Raw genomic sequence first — 23,936 nt, 5'->3', positions numbered from 1 at the left:
GAAGCGAAATTTGATATGTTGTTGGTTTGCTGTTTTTTTTTATTTTATCTTTCTATCGAGGAAATTGCGTTTTCTGACACTATTTGATAGATCTGTATCGTTTTCTTTGTTTTTAATACAACGTCCCTTTTTTTTCACGGTACGAATCAATACTTTTCGAATAAAACATGAATGAAACATTGATAGTTTCAATTTGCTCTAAGTACTGCTTACTTTTAAGTAAAGAAAGTAAAAAAAGTACAAGAGGATAACTATGTACAACATAAATGTTGTCCAGGTTATTCAGTTTCTAGACGTTTCACCGCTTCCAGTTTTTAGGGGAACCTAGTACGACAGTGATCGCATATGCAAAGAAAACGATCGTTATGAGGTAACGCCCATTTGGTATGCAACACGCATAACGTCCAGATAACGCTGGTACGACATGAACTGACCAAAGCTACCAGCAGACTACCGTAGTCTACGCTTGCTTACAATAGTGTACGGTAGTTTTACAACTCTACTCGCACACTATTAATAACTCAGGAAGTAAGAGAGAAACCACGTGACCTCTTGCCGCGTCTGATTGGATAAAGCGGCATTTGGGTTTCACTCATTTGTGTTTCGGTTCTGCTCTGCTTGTAATTTCTGCCACCCATCGCTGTTGTCCATGAGATTGGTGTCCGGGGTATGACAGTGTACCTTGGAGGGGCCCAGTCTCCGAGCAAACATCGTGCGTATAACTCGTGCGCCGTGTCGAAGAAAGTTAAATGAATGAGTCTGATCGCTATCTTCGCGCTAAAGCCTGGCGATATGATTCTCCGTAAAAATTGCGTTTTCTAATCGGACCGGAACAACGGAAGCACACTCGGGGCAAATGGCCGCTATCAAACTGGTACTGCCCCGCCTCACAGCTAAGCGTCACTGCATAAGACAGTGCTGCCGCTGCCTCTCGAACTCATCTGCGAGACGTGGTTACAGCCGCTCACAGCTTTATTTCGCGTTTGTCCTTCTAGCCGCTGCTCTCGTACACTTACAATAAAATTTAGCTTAGGTACCCAGTGACTGAGTTTGCACAAGTGATAATGTCAGTAATGTGACTACCTGCTAACATTAGAAAAGTTATTATTATTGTTTTACACTAATTCGACTCGCTTGGCGCCCATTATCAAGCTACCGCATTTGTAAATTTAGAGCAATCTTTCAACAGTGTTGACTGGAATACACTCTTTGAAATTCTGAAGATAGCAGACATTTAAATACAGGATGCGAAACTTTATTTACAACCTGAACGAAACCCGAACTACTGTTTCATGAGTCAAAGACATGAAATGAAAACAGTAGCTGAGGAGGGAGTGAGATGGGGATTTAACATATCCCTGATCTTATCCAAGCTTTACATTGAGCAAGCTGTGAAGGAAATAAAGGAGAAAACGGGAAAGGAAATACAAGTTGAGGGAGAGGAAATAAATTTTTTTACGTTTGCTGATGATAATGCAATTCTGCCAGAGGCAGCAAATGATTTTGAGGAGCAGTTCAACGAAATGGATAATGCCTTGAAAAGGAGTTGAAAGTTGGACATTAACAAAAACTAAAAATAGTATAATGGAATGCCACCGAATTAAATCGGACGATGCTCAGGGGATTAGATTAGCAGATGTGCTACTAAAAGCAGTCTATGAGTTTCACTGTTAAAATAAATAAACTCGCAATCTGGTCCCGAACACCACACGATGTCGACGGGCCACCGTGTTATCCTCTCCCATGTGGCGTCATGCAGATGCTGTATGGAAGAGCGTGGTGCCAGCATACCGCTCTCCCGGCCGGTGCCGACTCTTCCCACCTTGGAGCCGCTGCTTCTCATTCAAGAAGCTTCTGGATCACAAGGCTGAGTGCGCGCCGTTCCAGCCCTCCCACCAAGAAAAGACTCCCGCCAGTATCGGGAATTGAACACAGGTCCTCTGCTTGAGAGTCAAACGCGCTGACCACTTGGCTGCGGAAACGGACGAGTTTTACTATTTATGCAGCAAAATAAATGAGGAAGGCCAAAGTAGAGAGCATATGAAATGCAGACGAGAAATAGCAAGATAAGCGTTTAAGTGTATCACAAATACCTTTTGAATTTGTTAACACATAATATAAATATCCGTGTCGGGAAGTCTTTTCAGCGGAGAAACTAGAGTTTAGCATGTAGCCTTGTACAGAAGTGAAACGTGGGGATAAGCAGTTCAGGCAAGAAGAGAATATAAGCTTTTGAAATGTGCTGTTACAGAAGACTGCTGAAGATTATCCATATTGGTGGAATAAGTAATCGAGAGGTAATGAATCGAATAATTGCGGAAAGAAAGAATTTATAGCACAGCTAGACTGAAAAATGGGATCGGTTGATAAGAGCTGCATCCCCAGGAATCAAGGAATTGTCAGTTTGGCAATGCAGTAAAGTGTGAAGGATAAAAATGGTTGAGGGAGACAAAGGGATGTGTATGAGTGAAGTAAGCAGGTTAAAACGGACGTGTTACGTAAATTGAAGGTGGAGGGGGAGGAAGGAAAGGAAAGGAAGGGAAGCAACTAATGATACCATTAGTATCGGAACTTCACGCGGAATCAGCGGCGACAATTGAACATGTGTGCTGGGCTGAACTCGAAACCAGGATTTCCTGCTTACAAGGAAGTTGCGTTAACCACTGCACCATCCGGACGCAGTGTTCATCGCAGATGCACAGACTATCTCGGCCCGCTCTCCCCTTCCATGTCCTCTAAGCTCGCTAATTTTAGAATCCCGCCGGAGATCGAAAGATGATGCGCATGCGCACTAAAAAGGTTATGGCTCTGAGCACTATGGGGCTTAACATCTGAGGTCACAGTCCCCTAGAACTTAGAACTACTTAAACCTAACTAACCTAAGGACATCACACACACCCATGCCCGAGGCAGGATTCGAACCTGTGACCGTAGCGGTCGCGCGGTTCCAGACTGAAGCGTCTAGAGCCGCGCGGCCACACCGGTCGGCTAAAGGTTATGGCTTCGTTGTGCTTAGAGGGCGAATCAATTTTGTGAATGCGTGGTGTCTGTTCTTTCGGACACGTCAATGTATAGATGGTATTCAGCACCACGACTGGATCGACACTTATGAAAGATTCCTGGAACAAAATTAAAATTCATCTTTTAGACAACTACAGTTTTTTGCCGTATACGAAGGCTATTCGGAGAGTAAGGTCCGATCGCTCACGAAATGGAAACTGCTGTGAAAATCAAAAATGTTTTATTTGCAACAGTTAGCTACAACTTCCAGCTACTTCTCTACGTTGTCGCCGCTGCGACTTTCACAGTTTCCCTAGCGTCGTACCTACTTTCCAATTCCATCGTCATAGAGGGCAGCCGCCTGTGCGTTCCGCTTTCACTGGTCTGCAGCTCGCCGTCTGTGCCAAAATGTTGTCTTCATAGCCAGCGGTTCATGTGAACTGAGAGGGAGCAAAGTACTTGCTGTATTGTGGGTGATCACTTTCCATCGAAAACGCTACAGGAGAATCTTCATTGCCCCTGCAGAACGCGTCGACATTTATGTTATGTGGGTTGCATAACATAAGCTAAATCTTTCCCAGGTCCTCATACTTTGCGAGAGACACTATTTTCCAGGCATCTTTATGTGCTCACTATGCGCTCAGAAGTGAAAAGAGCGATGTGACGCGATCGACGGGCATAGTGGAGACACCGTTCAACACATCTGAGCAAAGCTTTATTGTAGTTTCACTGTGGTTTTCAGTTTTCGCCCGATCGGACCTTACTTTCCGAATAGCTCTCGTAAATCACCTTTTCCCGGCTTAATTGATCAATATCAGCTCGTTATGCATGGTACCTTCTGCTACTGGGTACGATATTTTCCCGACTTCTTACATGACGCCTTGAACGCGCAAAATACTTCCATCGCAATTACGTGATAAAATTTTACTTCCTGTAACATCGAATACCGGCCGAATGCGCGTTACGGAGACGAAACGTTGAGTGACACTGACATGGGTTTTTATGGTTCCCGCGCTAACTCTGCCCGACTCCCTTGTGTCGTCGTCCTCGTCCCCCCCCCCCCCCCCCCGATCCCCCACAAAAAAAATCCCAAAATTAACCTTTATTTATGCAACAAATACAAAAATACAAGATACTTACCTTACTGCCAGTGATCTCAGTATGGCCACTATAAAAAAAAGAACCCATGTCACAATCTCCTGCAGTCACTTAGCACAGTCTCCGCGCCCACCGTTCCTTTGAACGCTGTGGGTGACTGGTACAATGCACTACATCCCGAAGTACCTCACCGTACCACTAGATGTCTCTGTCTCCAAACATCATCGCTGGTTTCATGCTAAAGGCACTAGTACTTCTAAACAACGTTAATAAGATGGTGGTTTCAGACCGAAACCACTGCTACTCAAAGAGTTAAGCAGGAACAAAGGTCATCGCGTTCAAAGATCTCGATCCTAAAGAGTTGAGGGAAACGTGTGGGAGGAGCGGTAGTGAAACTGCAGATTTAGTACGCTTACACTTTTTGATACGAAGTAAGCCAGCGAGTTGGGTGGATGAAGAAAATATGAAAGGCGTACTGCCTGTTCGCTACATTACGTAACCCCATGAGGAAGTTTCCGCAGCAGAGCCGCGCGCATGTGCATACTAGACTGGGCGGTATCAGAGTATAAATGTTTGGCGGCGTTAACGTCAGATGTGCTGCAGCCTGCGTCTCAAAGTGGTTCGCTTTTGTGGCGGCCATGCGTGAGGGTCGCCATACCCGCCCAACATCAAAAGCGTGCTGCGGCTCCACCACCACACCACACGTGACGTCGGCGCGCGCCTAATTCACTGGCCGCTCGCTGCGGTTACAGGGCGGCCGGCTGGTGCGGTGCTGTGTGAGCTGAGCTGAGCTGCCTGCTGTATAACTCTTCTGCTTTTCTTGTTGTTCGTCGTCGTTTCCCAGACCTTCGACACGGTTCCTCTTAGCCAGAGACTGGTTCCAATAGAGATTTGATGTATGAGTATACATTGTAATTACAACGATTGAAGATTGTATATGAACAGCGGTCCATGTGCATGGCATCTGCAAAGTTGCTCTGCTTCGGCATGGTCCAATGGGAGTGTTCTGTCATCGCCGTTTGGCACACGCAGTGAAGACGCCAGCGTAAAATCCAACCGTAGCCTGGCGAACAGTTGGAAAAGTGAAGACAATAAGAAATGTTTCGAGAAAATCTTCGACATTCACAAATATGCATTGCAATCCGAATATCGGTCCAATGTCTTTGGGAAATTCACTAAATGACGTTGTTGTTGTTGTTGTTGTTGATGATGATGATGATGATGATGATGATGATGATGATGCTTTCAGTCCGAAGAGCGCTTTGACTCAACTATCCGCGCTAGTCTCATGTACAAGCCCCTCATCTGTGCGTAACACAATTTTTACGCCCCACAATTCCCTCCATTAGAAACTTCACGACTCCGTGACACCTCAGGATGAGTCCTCTCAACGGATCCCGTGTTGTAGACAAGCTGTACCATTATCTTCTTCTCCCCCCAATTCAGTTGAGTAGAATATAGGTGTTAAAATGGAAAAGAGTAATCTAGTATATACTACTTCGATCAATTCAACTGGAAGTCCCTGATGGAAGACGACGTTCTTTTCTCGAAGCACTATTGAGAAAATTTAGAGAACTGGCGTTTGATGCTGACTGTAGAAGATTCTGCTGCCGCCAACGTACTTCTCGAGTAAATACCACGAAGTTACGATTAGTGAAATTAGGACCCTTAAGGGGGCATGTAGACGGTCGGTTTTCTCTCGCTTTATTTGCGGGTGGAACGGGAAAGGAAATAATTAGTAACGGTACAAGGTATAATGTGCCACGCACTGTACAATAGCTTGCAGAGTACCGGGTGGTCGGAAATTCCCGCTACAGACTTCTAGTACTTGTAGAGGGGAGTGAGTACATCGTTTTTGAATAGGAACCCATGTCCGCAAACGTCATCCAACGAGACTACAGAGCGTCAGAGTTATAGGCGCTGGCGTGTGTAAATGTGCGTATACACGGGGTGATTCCGTGATGATGTTACAGACTTTTTAGGATGATGGAGAACGATAAATGTATTAATTTGAAGTAAGGATCCATGTACCGGAAACGAACGGGTCGAAAGTTATAAACGAAAATCTTCTGATTACTCTCAAGAAACAAGGACTCGAGACAACATACAGCAATTCTTATTAAATAAAACAGTAAACCGGTGAAAAATTGCTTTCAATAAACATTTTAAATACAAGAATGCACTTGCACAATCCGAGAAAACATGCAGCATTTCTTATTAAATAAAACAGTAAACTAGTAAAAAACTGCGAATATCTTCAAGGGGGTGTAGCTGCCCCCCCCCCCCCCCTCTCTGCCCATCGCTGGGTACGCCCATGGATGTACTCTCACCTCTACAAGTCGTATAAGTCTTTAACGGGAATTTCCGACGACCCTGTATGTATGTAGACGTATAGTTTCATGGCAGCCACCGAGCGAGGTGCCGCAGTGGTTATCATACTGGACTCATATTCGGGAGGACGACGGTTCAATCCCGCGTCCGGCCAGCCTGATTTAGGTTTTCCGTGATTTCCCTAAATCGCTCCAGGCAAACGCCGGGATGGTTCCTTTGAAAGGGCACGGCCGACATCCTTCCCTAATCTGATGAGACCGATGTCCTCGCTGTCTGGTCTCCTCCCCCAAACATCCCAAAGTCATTGCTGCCCCCATTAAAGACATGCATTTTTATTTAATTTACCACCCCAGTATAATTAAGATAAACAGTAAATTTTATAGCTTGATAGGATTTGGTCCAAAGTGCATTCCGCCAGCTCCCAGCATCTAGATTCTAGAGTTCAGCCAACCAAGATATGTCATCTTCGGAGTAGCATGGATATGTTAAAATATAACGCAGGTTGGCGAAGTTTTTTTGCAGAGGTCGAGCGCACGCCTTGCTTCAGTAGGTCTTTTAAAACGAAAATGTCAGAGTATTCCTGTCAGAACAACTCGTGCATAATATTCAGAGAACGAATAAAGCTATGAAGCCAGATTTTATATGTGTGTTTCTACCGTGAGCGCTCCCTCCCTCTCTCCCTCCCTCTCTCCCTCCCCCTCTCTCTCCCTCCCCCTCTCTCCCTCCCTCCTCTTCCCCCCTCCTTTAGTAGCATTATACAGAGTTATCATCTCTGGCTTAATTTCTTCTCCAGTTGTTGCATCTATTTGCCACATATACTTGTAAAAGCATTTCTACGTCTTGTGTTCACAAATTCTGGGGGAATTCCCGTCTTGTTCTTCCTTACTCTTCCCAAAAGAGTGACATATTCTCCAAAAGAATAGTGTGCTATGCAGTTTTTGGTGAATGAATCAAATATATTTCGTATAGGAGCCAATTTATCCCCTTTTTCGCCTGTCGGACCTCGTTGACGTATCGTCAAACCTCAGACAATGTGCCAGAAACCTGAATCTCTGTAGGGTCATTGCAGAGTAGAATAATTCCAATCGTGTTCCATCTCTGTCCCAGAGCTGTTCTAAATTAACCCTACCAATCTTGTAGATTCCACCCGAATACAACAGACCAAGAAATGCTTCAATTTCACCTTTATCTGTCTCATGAATGAAGGTCTGAGATGAAGAGTATCTCGACTTAGCGGATTCGATACATTGGTTAGTCTGTATCACTACTTCATCCACTATTCCATTCGTGACAAACAGTCACCATATTTCTACATCTGTCCTTTTAGTCTTTGCCATTCCCCTCACACCAGGACTATGTGACACCATACTATGTGACCTCGTTCTGATATGAGGAATATGCATGTCTTTCATCCATTTAGTACGCTTGTCCTTACCAGCAAAATATTTCTTATTGTTCTGATATCTATCATTGTCATCCCCACTTTCGTCGTTTTCCGTATCGTGTTCACTATATAGTTCGACGTCTCCGTCTCCACCTTCGCCATCTTATTCGTCACAAACGATTTCATTTCGCAGTGCATCGTTACACAGATCTTCTGTTACATCCATTACAGCCCTCATCTGAAATAAATAGGCTGATTCAGCAATCTGAATGTGTGCTACAAACATATTTGTGTTGGGACAAACGATACCATCGTAGCTAATCTGGGTCCTGTAGCCCCAACAACCTACTTGCTGTGGTCGGTCTGACACACCCAAACACACCACGCGCACTCCTAGATAGTGTACTTCCGCCGTCACTTGACGAGCAAATGGCGCAGCTGTACAAGATAGGAGGGTACAAGGAACGCTCCTCGTGTGCAGTGTTGGGTACCTAACGAAAACGAATCGTTCACACAAGTCACAGTCCGGGAGACCCACCATTAGCAATGCAGGTTTAAGTAAGCGAATGGAGCTTTCAGATTTGCTCTTTCTTGGGGCGATTCTGAATGTAGTATGTTGTCGGAAAGTCTGCTCGGCGGCCTGAATGAAATTTTCCGCTGTGTAGTATTCGGACATGTGCTGATCAACAGCGACACCGATCAAACGCGGCTCCGACGGCTGGTCGGTGCTGTCGACACGTTAGTGTCGGCGGCTGCGCATGTTTTCGCTCTGCGGCGCGCGCACACACACACACACACACACACACACACACACACACACACACACACACACAGTGATTAATGCCGCGTGGCCTGGCACGCCACGGTTCGGCTCCCCGTGCGCTGATTTATCAAAGCTGCCGGCCTGCGCTATGTGCGCCTGGCGCGCCGCTCTCATGCACTCCTGCCCTCACTGCATTACCCATCCCCCGCCCCCAGACTACACCACACCCCGCTGCTGCCGCGGGTCGGGCGCTGCCGCGACCCCCGCAGCGCGATGCGGCGCCCGTGTACTCTTTCTCCCATCCCTCTGTGTCGAACGTCGAGAGCCGTAGATCGAAATCTGAACGAAGGCCTTGTTCCAGTTAGTTTAGAGGTGTCCGACGACGCTTTGTCATTAGGCCAAAGCGCACCGTTGTGGCATAGAGTCGCGCGGGAAGCTTGTGCATTGTTCCCCAAACCTGCGCTTGTCCCACTGATAAATGTATTCGATTTGATGATTTTTGGGTTGATGAATAGAGTGGGTGACACCCGTCCTGGCGCCGAGACATAGAGCGGTGATTGAGAACGCGTCTGCCCACAAGCAGGCTCCGACGTTCGCACTAGAGCTGTGGATGAATATCGATATTTTATCGGAATGTAATACCTTCTAGATAATATCAAAAATTCTTCCATGATGATATCGATAGATACGGGTGATCTTATTTTCCACGATATATCCATGTATCGATATCTAAATGGCAGTATCTAGCGCCGATATTTTTATTTTATCATTCTTTTTCGCAATTTTCGGTAAATATTTGAAACTGTTCCTTTGAAATTGTAGTAAACATAATTTTGCTTTCACTGTGTAAAAGAGTCTTACTACTTGTTGAACTTTCATCACGTCCGTACTTTCTCTTTGACTGTGTGAAGCAAGTATAGGTGGCTAAGAGTAGTAGTCCAATTGCACTGGGGGGTGGCGGTGTGAACGGAATAACAAGATTCCTGATGTGAGGAAATAGCACACCGATTGCTTATTTAAAAAAAAAATTAACGCAACTAGTGTGCTACTTCTTCACATCGGCATTCTTCAGAAACAGTTAGTGAAAATAATGAACAAAAATCTAAATGACAAGATTGGTCTTTGTGGTGGGCGGAGACTTCTGTGCGCCTGGTCCCGGCGGAGGTTACGAGTCCTCCCTCGGGCATAGGTGTGTGTGTGTGTGTGTGTGTGTGTGTGTGTGTGTGTCCTTAGGATAATTTAGGTTAAGTAGTATGTAAGCTTAGGGACTTATGACCGTAGCAGTTAAGTCCCATAAGATTTTTTTTCCGGAGGCTTGTTACGAGAAATTGTGACGTAATCGGCGCTTAGCGCTACCAAAAGATATTTCACCGTTTAACTTAACCACGCAAGTTTGACACTACAAATGCTTGGTCGTTGGCGTTGACAGAAATGAAAAAAACAGGGAAGTCGTCATAAAGTGTTCCGGACAAATTCGATTTGTGACGAACATCTTTCATTGCGCCAGTTACATGCAGTTACCATTCTTCGCAAAGCGGTTGTCATCAAGCGTGAACGTGCATCGTTTACCTTTCAGTTCTAACTCCAAGGGGGATATGCAGGCTGATAGCTTGTTGATATACAGAATATGTAATAATAAATCAATACTTAAAAATACAGCTCTAAAACTGGCGTTATATTTACAATGCGCAGTCGATATTTTTATAGGCCAATACGCCGACATTTTTCTTCACTATATCGATACATTTTTCGATATATCGAGCACCAATAAAGACATGTAATTAAATATCGATATACTGGATTCCCGATATTTTAAAAAGATCAACAGTTCTAGTTCGAACCACACACCTGTGGGGGTCGAGCGACTCCTCAAGAGTGCGTACGTATCCGATCTCGCTATTCGAGGTGTTAGTTAAGTCAGCGATTTGATCTGTACATTCAAGTTACTAAAATATTACTAGAAAACTTCATTAATGTTTCGGGCCATATAAGCACAAATAAAATGCCGTTTGAAAGGAAGTGTCAGCTGATTTAGAATTCAGTCAGGCAGATACGTAGACAGACACCACATCACTGCGCAGCTTCCGCATTTGTCGAATCCCGCACCACAGCCCGACTATCAGCGGGCCGATCATAGACAGCAGTAGTGGCTACAGATTCTTCAGTTAGCTAAAATGGAGCTTTTCCTTTGTGAGAACGAGCCTTCGTGACACAGATGTGAGTTCAAGACAGTTTTAATCACTCTTCTGCGACGTAAGTTCTGCCGTGTGAACATCTCGCAGACGAAGTGAAAGCATACGTTAACAGTGTTTCTGTGCTGGTTTAGTTAAGAGTACACATAACTGGGAGACGCATACTGACCGACTGAAGGTAGTAGCGGATCATGTACTGCTCTGACGGCGTATTGCCGGAGGCACTAATGATCTCTTCTTGCCAATACCGCGCCAACAGTATGATTTCAATTGACAACCCACCACTCTTGCCGATACTGTAATTTTTCCTCAGGGCAGAAAATCGTTAATACTGATATGAAGCATCCTTCGCTGTGAACAGTACACATACATTGAATGATCGTCGATAACTATTGTCACTATTCGCCATGCCTTCTTTAATAGTGCCACAGTCATCGTAAGAATATGCACGACCTGTGTGTACACTCATACTGAAAACATTTCGTAATTTTTGTTCTTGACAGTCCATTCCTGATTTCAGTTTACAAGCACCCATCCCTGCTAAAGTCAAGAAGTTGCGCGAGTGTTTATATTAAGAGAAATGGCATCGAGATATTCGTCAAATATTCATTATCTTTTTAAAAATAAATGAATAAACAAAATCCTTTATCGAACGGTCAGACACTTAGCCTCTTACACACATATTTGACCAGTTGCTGGCATCCGAATTGTCAGCGACCGAAAGTAGAAGCAAGCATACGGAGCAGACTAGGGAACAAGCAATCTGGGTTCTTCGTTTTCAGTGAAGAATGGTGGTAATTTTCGAGATCACTTAGAACCAATCGGCCAGGAAAAAGTATCTGATGGACCATTTGCTGCAAGAACGAAGAAGTAAGGCTTTAGTCAAAGTTTTCTATAATGATGTGTGAAAATGTGGTAGCACGTCTTTCCCTTACGTAAGGCGTCAGTAAGGGTAGTTTGTGGTTGTTGCTATTTGTTCCATGGCTGAAGTTTCGCTAGAGTGAAGTAAACTGCTATATAAAATTATTGCATTACATTATTATGAATGATTGTAATGTGTTCTATTTGGTGTTTTAATTCGTTGAAACAGTATTGTTCAATAGATTTTGTTAGTTGTAACACGTATTTTTCCTCGTTGTTGGAAAAAATAAAACAGTTAAATTATTACCAAAAAATGTTATAAAACTCTGATAAAATGTCAATAAATATTGCAGGTAAATAATTTTCCTATCGGTTCTACTTGGGGTATAGCAAAATGGTAGAGATTATGTTTTAATAAGAATTGCTGATCTAGTTCCTTTTCCTTTGTCGCCCACTGTTCTCGTCCACAAAGATATCAACTACTCTGGTGTCCAAAATTAAAGCAACAAAACGCTATTTCCCCCCTCCTGTGTGTAATGCGCTATACAATCATACTAACTGTCAACACATGTCCGTACGATCGTGTTCTACACAGAAGATGGCATTTCGGTCAACAGACAACCACGCCAGCAATGACGTCAGGGCACCTATCAAGGGGGTTGTCTTTTCTGGGTAGTCGCACATCCACGTGTGTACAGCCGCAGACGGTGTAGTAAGACACAGAGAAGGCGCCTACCATACCAAACGGTTTGCGGTGGAGGGCCGTAGGAAAAATGGAAGCAGAACAGTCGCAAACTGATGTGGCCTGATGGCTTAATGAGAATCATTCATTTGTTCCTCGGATGTGGCGAGACAGTTTATAGAGACCGAAAATGTATCTCGAAGACCTGGGCAGGGCCGACCATGTGTGACATCAGAAAGAAGACCATTATTTGGCACGAAGGTGCCGCCTTAGTACCGCACGGCAACTGGCATCCGAGCTCGCAACCTACACTGGACGTTTGTACCGAGGTAGACGATGACAGAAGGCTTCAGCAGAGTGGCCTTTATTGTCGAAGACCTGCTGTATGTGTACCTCTAACGCGTCTTCGCAGAAGGTAACGGCTAGAATGGAGCATCAACATGCCACCCGGACGGTCGAACAGTGGGTCAGTGTTCTTATCACAGACCGATATCAAGGAGAATCCCTAATGGTATGGGCCGGGATTATGTTGACCACTCGAGCACCTCTTCATGAAATTGTACAGGTGAATCGGCAAGATTTAACTGCTGTCAGGTATCGTGACAAGATCTTGAGGACCTCATGTGCGGTTGTTGCGAGTTGTTGTGGGCCCAGACTTCCTGTTGATGGATGATAATGCACGACCTCATAGAGCACGAGTGGCTGATATTTTCTTGGAAACTGAAGACATTGGACGCACCGCGTGGCTCGCCTGTTCTCTCGATTTGACTCTCCAAGACTTGTGAGCAGCTGTGCAGGAGGAACGGCCGTCATTGCGTAAACATGAAACTGATGACATCATCCACAGCATGCCTCGTAGTTGTCAAGCCTCCATTGCTGCCAGAGGTGGTCACACACCATACTGAGGACATTAACCAGTTGTCAGAGTGGGTGTGTAAACCCGTAAAGCTGAAAAAAAACCAAGAAAATTGTTGTCTGCCGTCATGCATGTTGCAGTTGTTTACGTTACGTATTATTTGCATTGTTTCTACTTTTCTATCATCTGTTGATACTGTTTTGTGGCAAAATAAACGCAGCGTCGCAGAATTTCGGTTTGTTGCTGTAATTTTGGGCACCAGTGAATTTCGTCCCACTTTCATGTGCTGTTATAATATTCAGTGGAACAGTGTCCTATATCGTCCTAAGGCGTCCAGCTAGATGATAAAACGCTATGTAGCAGTCATCGTCTTTTGAATACGAGCCTCAAATAATCTGATCGTCGTCTGGTTGCTTAACACAAAGGAGACAGGTGACTTCCTTCAAGTTATGTTTTTCGTTTCCCTATCGCTCCTTCACCAGATCCATCGACTCGTTGGTTGTGGCAGCCAAGTGCGTTAGCGACCATACTTCCTTTGTCTTCTGGTTGCTCGCACCCAGTCGACAGTTCGTAAGGTGTATTAGGTACTCGTATACAGTATCCATTTAAAGAAGGATGCGCGACCTTCGTCTACGAGAAAATAAGAGATTTTGTTTTCCCCGTTGGAGACAATGTGCATGTCGCCCGCTGCTGTATCAGTGTTAATGACGGCCGCCTGTTTGCGTGTGTTGCAGTGAGCAGCCGATCTTCTCGTGCAAGGCGCACGTCTTCCACATCGACCCCAAGACGAAGCGCTCGTGGATCTCGGCGTCCAGCGCGGCGGTCAGCGTCTCCTTCTTCTACGACTCGACGCGCAGCCTGTACCGCATCATCAGCGTCGAGGGCACCAAGGTGAGTGGGTAGCACGGCCGCCGAAGTAGGGATGCAAAGTACATATTTTTCGGTACTTGTTTGGTCTCGTTTATAACAGTTTTTTATTTTTTATTAATAACAGGACAAAAAAGACGTAAACATCAGTTAACCGCAGCAACAGTGCCATTTTTTTTTGTTTTTCAGTAAACCTATTTAAAAAAACGAATATTTTTTTCGTAAATTTTCCATTACCTTGAAATATTGCGTGTTATAGAAAATGAGAAACGCTGTCATTGCGATTTTAATAACAATGCCGACAGAAACGAGCATGGGTACAGCATTTCTGAGACAATAATGTACCTGTTACCACGTGGCGTGATCTGTTGGGTGGTACGCGTGTACAAGGCGAGTGCAAGACTTACTCCATCTGGTCATATGGTAGTTACAAGCTGTCGTCGACGGACCTCAGTTGTATTACAGAATGACTCCATACATAGTCTGGAAGTATTTTATGAAGTGCCGTACCAGTGAAGTACACTGCTCCATTTCCTTTAAAAGATTAAGAACGGTAGGAAGCACAACAAACTTGCGACGTCATACAAGGAGAAAACTTATGACTTAACAGTTTATTTGTAGCTTACAATAAAAATTAGAAGTAGTTAATCTATTACCTTTGTCCGCGTAATATGCCTTTATCTGCTTGTAGCCCCTGAAAACGGACAAATGAACACGAAAAATAGAGTTCTTCAAACACGGACTGTTCCTAATGGCCAAATAGCGTTATGATCCTCGATTACAAAATTATATTTGAGCAGAATTTCAAAACGTTGGAATCGGTAGGAGAATACTGGAGATTTTTTCTGGTCTTGACACTTACCACTTTTTAGAGAAAAGCAGCCAACGGTGTTAATTTTCTTTTTATTTGCCAATTTAATTTAGCATTTTGATTCTATGTATCTTGAAACTGAGCGAGCCAAAAATTTTCAATTTTTGTTCAGTTTGTCAGCGGCGTACGAACGCAAAGAGGACAGGTAAGAGTGGATGAAAACGACAGAAAGGACTTCAGAATAGAGGTGAAGGAAGTTCGCATTTTGTGTACTAAAATTGCCTCAATTGCTCAAAGTAGAAGACAGAAGAGATTATTCCTTCAGGTATTGAAATTCCCCATGCAAAGCACCATCTGAAGCGTAAGGAATTAGTTCTAAACAACAGCGTTTGGAACACGACACTGCAGGGAAGTAAAAATTCAGCAACTGGCAAGTCTGAGAAGGTTGAAACCACTGTTACGTAGAGGTAAAACAGTGGCAACACGATAAGTAGATGGTGCTGATGAGATAAAAAGACGAATATATGGCAATCAGTACATAGACTAACGTCATATCACAAGACTCACTTTGTAGATATTTATGGAAAGACAATCCTAAAATATGTGCAGACTGTGAGCGAGGTGTTCCGGACGCCAGGCTGGGATCGCGTTCATGATGATTTTGTTGTTCATGATGATTCTGTTGTTGTTGTTGATGATGATGATGATGATGATGATGATGATGATGATGATGATGATGATGATGATGATGATGTGGGACCCTGTTCGGCCTCTTCATCCGGGGTTTGGGGTTTCCATGATTTTCCTGAAATCACACGAGTCGAGATCATAGACGCTTCCGGCGGCAAATCTCTCCTGCCTTCACCTGGACTAGAGGAATTAGCCCAGTTAACGGAGGCCAAGAAAAGTCCAATAGAGAAAAAATTAGTGTAGTCACAAAGTTTTGTACAGTGGTAGGAGGGAGTGCCATGAAAAAATACAAAAAAGTCCCTACTGGTGGTGGGGTATGAGCGTGAGTGTGGGGCGTTTGGAGGTACTTAGAATAACTTGAAAACTGCAGCATCTAGCGAAAGACTTGAAATCTGCGGCTTCTAGCGAAAGTGTTTCCTATTACAAAATTAAACTATATTGAATTTCCTACAAAGGATCTTCAATTCACTTTTTTCTCCAGCAACAATAGTTCCGCGTTACAGGAGATGGAAAAATCGCATATTATTAAAAATAGTGTTTTAATGGTGTAAAATTAATGTTTATTTTTAAATGAATATGCGTGAAAAAGCTATGAAATGTGTGTCCCACATGCAAATGCAGTAAAGCCGTATTAAGGGATAAGTGTGTTTTAGGGGTGTAAGAAAGTAGTGTGGATGGGAGGGGGTGGAGGGGGGGGGATGGAGGCTGGAAGCGCGAGGAAAGGTAGGTCGCAGGATTGTGTTGGTCCTTCTTCATAGATCTCCAAACTGAAGAGCGAGCGGACGGTTCCCCGCGCTCTCTATCCCACGACGTCACAAGAAGCAGCTTCAGGGCGTCTACCAAAGTTTTACTGATTCTTCTGCAGTTGCCTTATGAATAGCAGGCGATATAGTGCCCAGACATGCCCCGGGTGTTTATTTTCCACAAAGTGCGTTAACACCAAATAAAATACACATGAGTTGCTAATAATACTAATGCAAAGAACCCATCTGGGCAAATTATATTTAAACCTCTTAATACTTTTCTTATACATTGCTAGAGGGGAAATTGATTTTTAGTTTTAGCGTTCTTGGGAAAAGCCACTTCCCCAACACGAGTCCTGCTCGCTTTTCAGTTCACATACAGACTGAATCTCCAGCATTTCCTGTTCAGTTGTGTCATGTGAGTAGACAAAATTTTTTCAATGAGGTCGTGTTTATATATTGGAGTTCCTTTCAGTTTTGAAATGGCGCATTCATCTACATTTAAGTGAGCTTTCATGTAAAATATGTTTCCATAAACAAGGATGAGAAGAGTTTAATTTGTAAGTATGATGTCGTCAGTGACCTATTTAGTGTTGTTGGGAAAGGTATTGGACTGCTAAATTTAGCCCCTTGCATCCGTTACTGCCAGAGTGTGTGTGTGTTTTTCAACCATGTTGTATACACATGTTGATGAATTAATAAGTAATCAGAAAGTTGCTGCACTTCTCTGACCTTTGTGTTCTGGTAGACTGCATATCATTCTTTCATTTTGGAAATGCTTTGCAGAGTGGGCTGCGCTGAGTGGAGCCACTTACCACCCATCCACAGCATATCTTGCAAGGTGGGTGGCAATATGTCTAGTGGAATACGACTGATCATTTTCAAATATAGAACAGTAATGCGTTGCTTGAATTACGCTGAAATATCTCAAGTTCCATAACACTTAGGCGATCTACTCCTGTAGCTGAGGGAGTCAATTTAAACCTCTGGGCGAGCTGAGACTGGGGTAATGCAGTTGATGCCCATATGATGTGAAAAGTATTCCAGCCGTTGATAGTGGTAGCAGTGAAATCAGCATTGTTGAATGTATCCTACTGACAGCGTGTTACACTTGGAACAAGCTCTTCAGTGTAGTAGACACCTGTCAGCTCCACTTGTTGAGCTTTTTTTTTACATAATAGCTCGCTTAACAATTGGAAAGAAGTAATCATTTTGTAAACTGAAAATAACACTATCTAAACACGAGCTCAATGAAATTGTTTCGTCTATTCACGTGAGAGAATTAGAGAGGAAAACTGAAAAGCTAGCAGGACTCGTGGTGGAGGAAGTCGCCTTTCTCGCAAGAACGGTGGCAACAAACTGAGAGCACTTCCGCCTCTTTCCCTCCCTTTCTCCCCCTCTGGGAGTGTGTTTTGTGCCTACGTCCGGAGACGGACGCTCGAAAATGTAACACATTCTTCGCTTTCTCTGCTTGCAAATCTTCATCCTTCCTTTGTCCTTCTCTTTTCCTTACCTCTTCTCTTTACCCTTTTCTCCGCTGCGGCGTTTGAGACCTCTCTTCTTTCCTTTCCCTTTCTTTGTTTTCCCCTTTCTCTTTTCTCCTCCCTGTGCGTGTCTGAAGGCCGACCCACGCATTTTCATGTGTAGCCGGTGACGGGGTAACGCGTAATTCCCCGCCCCGGGTAGACAGGTAGGACACGTACGTACCCGCTGGTACGGCCAGGCCCAGGGAGGGGTGACTACCCGAGCTGATACCTTCCGAAAGTGCCGATTGGTCCCTCCGTCCGTTTCTCGGGAGGTGTGAACAATCACCTAAGGCGGGGGTGCCCTCAGAGAGGGCCCCCACGGTCAACCCTTTCATTATTCAGAAAGGTGTCGACGCGATTGCAGGTCCTGTAAAGTCTTGTTCCAGATTACGAAATGGCACCTTGTTGTTAGAAACAGGCAGTGCCCTCCAGGCACAAAAATTGCTGCGTACTTCACTGCTACACACCCTCCCTGTCCGGGTGGAAGCGCGCCGCACTTTAAATTCCTCACGTGGGGTCGTTTATACATGCTCCCTCGACGGATTGTCCGACGAGGAAATTCAACACTACCTGTCTGACCAGGCGTAACGGCTGTCCATCGAGTCATGAGAAGGTTTGACACGAACATCGTTCCAACCCGTACTGTCTTCTTGACATTTCACAGAGTTCAACTCCCATCGAACGTAAAAGCGGGCTATGAGATAATTTCCGTTCGCCCTTACATCCCAAACCCTACGCGTTCCTATCGGTGTCAGCGGTTCAATCATACCAACTAGTCCTGTTCCAATCCGGCCAAATGTGTTACGTGTGGCAAGGGTGCCCATGAGGGTGCTTGTCCACCTCCATCCTCTCTTTGCATCAACTGTATGGGTGACCACGCTGCATCCTCCAGAGATTGCCCCATTTTTAAAGACGAAAAGCTCATTCAGGAAATCAGAGTGAAGGAAAAGGTGTCGACCTTTGCTGCTCGAAAATTATTCGCCAGTCGAAAGCCCACTGTGCCTGAGACAGGTAAATACAGCACTGTCCTTGCCTCTCCTCGGCCAACAAAGGAGGCGGCCACGCAGACTTGAGATCTCATCTTTAGTGCCACGGTCGTCAGATTGGCCAGCGCAAAGATCGCCCGTTCAACCTCCCCACTTTCGCCTGCTCACTCTATGGCTCACCCTTCATCGGGTTCTGCTAAATCTCGATCCCAAAAGTCAGACACCCGGACTTCCAAAAAAGAGCCTACTCGTGACGATTTTTTACGTACCCAAACTTCACAATCATCGGTTCCTCTTTCATCTAAACATCCTGTTTCCAAGAAGGCTAATAAGAAACCCAGTTCCTCTCATTCTCCGCCACGGCGTGTCTCATCTACAGCACCACCTGGCGGTAGCCGCCCTCGGCCATCTTCTGTGTCGCCGAGGCGCACTGCTGGCGGCCGATCAACCGGTAGATCGTGGTGGCAGGAGCTGCTCCTGAACAACCTATCGATCAGGATCTTCGGCTGAATGCCGTTCCACGCTGTCGGTCGCAAGCTCTGAGCAGTCGTTGAGTTGAGGGCAACCTTGGTCACATTTTTCCATTTTCTGTCCACCCTATGTCCATTATCCATTGGAATATCCGCAGCATTCGAGCCAATCGGGATGAATTGTCGATCCTCTTACGCTCCTACTCGCCGGTCATCTTCTGTCTTCAGGAAACAAAGCTGCGTCCCCACGACCGCTTTGTTTTCCCCCATTTTCAGTCAGTCCGATTTGATCTCCCATCTGTCGAAGGCACTCCAGCACATGGAGGACTCATGGTTCTTCTCCATAATACTCTCCATTATCACCCAATCCCCTTAAACACTTCCTTCCAAGCAGTCGCTGTCCGTCTTTCCCTTTCTGGATGCACCTTCCCTCTTTGTACTGTCTACATTCCATCGTACACACCAATGGCACGAGCTGATCTCCTCCATCTTATTGGTCAGCTTCCGCCCCCCTATTTGCTGGTTGGTGACTTCAATGCCCACCACCCGCTTTGGGGATCTCCGCATCCTTGTCCGCGTGGCTTACTATTGATAGACGTCTTCCACCAAGCGGATCTTGTTTGCCTCAACACTGGAGACCCTACATTTATATCTGCCTCCACGATAAATTTCTCTCATTTGGAGCTTTCGGCCGGTACTGTTCCGCTAGCTCGGCGCTTCGAATGGTTCGCCCTTGCTGATACACACTCGAGTGACCACTTTCCATGTGTTCTTCGATTGCAGCCACAACTGCCATATTTGCGCCCGAGACACAGGAAGTTCGCCCAAGCCGATTGGACACATTTTTCGTCTCTAGCGGCATTCGATGACCGTCACTTTCCTAGTGTCGACGATGAGGTCACACATATTACAGACGTTATTCTTACAGCTGCGGATTGTTCAATACCTCGCACCTGCGAATTGCCCCCCCCCCCCCCCCAGTTCCTTGGTGGAACGAGGCATGCCGTGACGCAATACGTGAGCGGCGACGTGCTCTTCGCGTTTTCAGACACCATCCTACTTTGGCCAACTGTATCCGCTATTAGCAGTTCCGTGCGCGATGCCGTCGCGTCATCCGCGATAGCAATAAGGCAAGCTGGGACTTCCTTACTAGCTCATTTAACACCTTCACTCCCTCCTCGGAAGTTTGGAGTCTGATTCGACGGTTATCTGGCGCGCCTAGTTTCTCCCTGGTCTCTGGGCTCACTGTCGCGCTTGATACATTAGTGGACCCCGTCGCAATTTCTAACTCATTGGGTCAACACTTTGCTGAGATTTCGAGCTCTTCAAATTACCCGCCAGCGTTTCTCCCGAAGAAACGTGCAGCGGAAGTGCAACCTCTTGCTTTCTCCTCTCAAAATCGCGAAAGCTATAATACTGTTTTCTCCATGCGGAAACTCCAACATGCACTCTCTTCTTCTCGCTCATCCGCCCCAGGACCGGATGGTATCCACATCCAAATGTTGCTGCATTTATCATACCATAGTCTGCACCACCTCCTTCGCCTTTATAATCAAATTTGGATCGACAATACTTTTCCGAGACGATGGTGGGAAGCTATCGTCGTTCCTGTTCCGAAACCTGGAAAGGACAAACATCTCCCCTCTAGCTATCGCCCCATTTCTCTCACTAGTAGTGTATGTAAGGTTTTGGAGCGTATGGTGAATTGCCGTTTAGCTTGGTGGCTGGAGTCCAGCAGTCTTTTAACGCCTGCCCAATGCTGTTTCCGAAAGCATCGTTCTGCAGTTGACCATCTTGTTGCTCTCTCTCCACTTACATCATGAACAATTTTCTCCGGAAACGCCAAACGGTAGCGGTATTTATTGATCTGGAGAGAGCATACGGTACCTGTTGGTGGACAGACATCCTCCGCACACTGTTCTCTTGGGGCTTTCGAGGTCGGCTGCCCCTTTTTCTTCGCGAATTTATGGCAGAGCGCACATTTAGAGTGCGGGTGAACACTACTCTCTCCCGTACTTTCTCCCAAGAAAACGGGGTACCCCAGGGCTCCGTGCCAATTGTTGTACTGTTTGCCATTGCCATAAATCCAATTATGGATTGTCTCCTTCCTCATGTCTCGGGCTCCCTCTTTGTGGACGATTTTGCGATCTACTACAGCTCTCAACGGACCAGCCTTCTTGAACGACGTCTTCAAGGCTGTCTCGATCGCCTCCACTCTTGGAGCATCGAAACAGGCTTCCGCTTTTCTCCCAGTAAGACCGTTATATGTTAATTTTTGGCGTCGTACGGGGTTTCTTCCACCTTACTTACATCTAGGATCTGTCAACCTTCCGTTTTCGGACGTCGCTAAATTCTTGGATATTATGTTTGACAGAAAACTGTGCTGGTCCTCCCACGTTTCCTATCTTTCGGCTCGCTGTCTGCGATCCCTCATCACTCTCCTTGTCCTGAATGTTACCTCCTGGGGAGCGAACCGAGTGGTCCTTCTCCGCCTCTATCGCGCCTTAGTGCGCTCGAAATTGGACTATGGAAGCATAGTCTACTCCTCTGCTCGGCCGTCTATTCTTCGGCGTCTCGACTCTGTCCACCACTGTGGATTACGTTTAGTGTCTGGAGCTTCTTACGCCAGCCCTGTGGAAAGCCTTTATGCTGAGACTGCTGAACCTCCGCTGTCCAATCGGCGAGCTGTCCTTCTGAGTCGTTATGCTAGCCATCTGTCTTCCATGCATGCTAATCCAGCCCATGACATTTTTTTTTATGCCTCCTTGGATTTAGGGTATGCAGGCCGCCCTTCCTCCCTGCTACCACCGGGAGTCCGCTTCCGTCAACTGCTCCATTCTCTTTCCTTCCGCTTTCCTAAAACTTTCTTGACAACTTGGGGTACAGCACTGCCTTGGCTCCGTCCCTGGACCTGCCTGCTCCGTGACCTTTGTCAGTTTCCCAAGGATGGTACCCCTTCACTTGTTTATCGTCGGGCATTTGCTGCTCTATGTACACAAATGAAGGAAGCCACATTTATTTACACTGATGGCTTAAAAACATAGTTTGGTGTAGGGAGTGCCCATCTTGTTGGCGACACCCCAAATCGATTTCGGCCTCCCGACCAGCTCTCTACCCTGTCCACCCTCTGGTCCACCGGATTCAGGACTGTCTGCGCTTGCTCCACCTGGGGGGCGTCTCTGTGGTGTTCCTCTGGCTCCCAGGGCACGTTGGTATCTGTGGAAATGAGGCGGCCGATATAGCGGCCAAGGCTGCAGTCTCTATTCTTCAGCCAGCTATTCGCATGATTCCCTTCGCCGATCTACGGAGTGTTTCATGTCGTCGTGTTGCTCTTTTATGGCACACACATTGGTCGACACTTCCCAATAATAAATTGCGGGACGTGAAAGCTCTTCCCTGTGCTTGGACCTCTTCCTCCCGAACGCGTCGTCGGGAGGAGGTAATTTTAACTAGACTCCGGATAGGGCACTGTCTTTTTAGCCATCGACATCTTTTAAGTGGCGATCCTCCCCCACTCTGTCTCCACTGCTCTCAGCTGTGGACGGTAAGACACCTATTACTTGAGTGCCCCTATTTTACTCCGTTACGCGCCTGTCTACAGCTGTCGCCTGATATATCTTCCGTTTTAGCAGATGACACGCTCTCAGCCGATGGTGTTCTCGAGTTTATTAGTGCCAGTGAGATGACGTCAGTCATTTGAAGCTCTTTTTGGGGAGAGCCAACCCCCTTCTACAGTGGTTTTTTAAGCTTTCCTTCTGCTTTTAGTTTCTCCAATTTTTTGAGTTTCATTCCCATTGCTGCTGGTTTCCAGTTTCGTTTCTTTACCTTTTCCTAAGTCACAGACCGGGCGCTAATGCCCGTAGCAGTTTTGCGCCCTAAAACCATAAAAAAACTAATACTACTACTACTAAAATCACCAGAGGAAGCGACAGAATTTTGTTGTGCGAGGTACCCTCCTGGATTATACAGACACTTGATGTAAAAGTATTGCAAATTACGTAAACATTAAAGCTGTCCGTCGCCCGTATGTTGGTTTGGTCACCAATGAACTTTAACAGGCACGATGCCATTGAATGTGGTACGCCCAGCCGTCCTCAGACATATTCAGCCATATATTTGGGGGAAGGAGACGGAGAGGGGCCTGCGGGGGAGGGGGTATCGGCTGCATTTTAACGTGTACTCGAAATCACGACCCAGCTTCGCATTTTTCACATCAACAGGTCATTGCCAGAGATGAAAGATGCTATAATTAAGGAAAAAATCGACAGGCGATTGAATGCCCAATCCCACGCTTTCGTCTTATCTGACACCCATGAACAACCGAATTTCACCAAAGATTCTTCTATCACAGTAAAATGCGAGGAAACGGTTTTCCGGTGATTTCTACGTTAATACCTACACGAAGTTCTGGTCGAAACCAAGTGTATTCTACCATGCGTTGTTGAGACTTCCCTATGACGGACTTTTGTCCTACCGGAAGACGGCTGCAGGCACAGTATCTTGTGCAGTGCTGGGAGATGGCGCCTATTCCGTACCACTGTGACATGTCGGACGTACGCCAGTGGCGCAGTGCTGTGTGGGGTTGCGAGCCGCAGACGGGCAGAGGGAGTCCCTGTGAGCCCGGCGCTCACCTCATTACCCAGTAACTAACCGCGTCATGTTTATGCAAAGCTCTG

At 45.8% G+C, this 23,936-nt stretch overlaps 1 protein-coding gene across 4 annotated transcripts in view; it reads left to right on the top strand.

Moving 5' to 3' along the window:
- The window catches only part of LOC126190869 (homer protein homolog 2), an 864,566-nt gene that overhangs the window by 711,667 nt on the left and 128,963 nt on the right, over positions 1-23,936 (top strand). For all 4 annotated transcript variants that reach the window (XM_049931466.1, XM_049931464.1, XM_049931465.1 and 1 more), the window contains one exon: positions 13,902-14,058. In XM_049931466.1, coding sequence (XP_049787423.1) covers positions 13,902-14,058 — 157 coding nt within the window. The remainder of the gene's footprint in view (positions 1-13,901; positions 14,059-23,936) is intronic.

The sequence above is a fragment of the Schistocerca cancellata genome, chromosome 6 (assembly GCF_023864275.1).
Source record: "Schistocerca cancellata isolate TAMUIC-IGC-003103 chromosome 6, iqSchCanc2.1, whole genome shotgun sequence".
Classification (NCBI taxonomy): Eukaryota; Metazoa; Arthropoda; class Insecta; order Orthoptera; family Acrididae; genus Schistocerca; species Schistocerca cancellata.
Note: the sequence above shows the minus strand (reverse complement) of the source record. Positions and strands in the feature narration are given on the sequence as shown.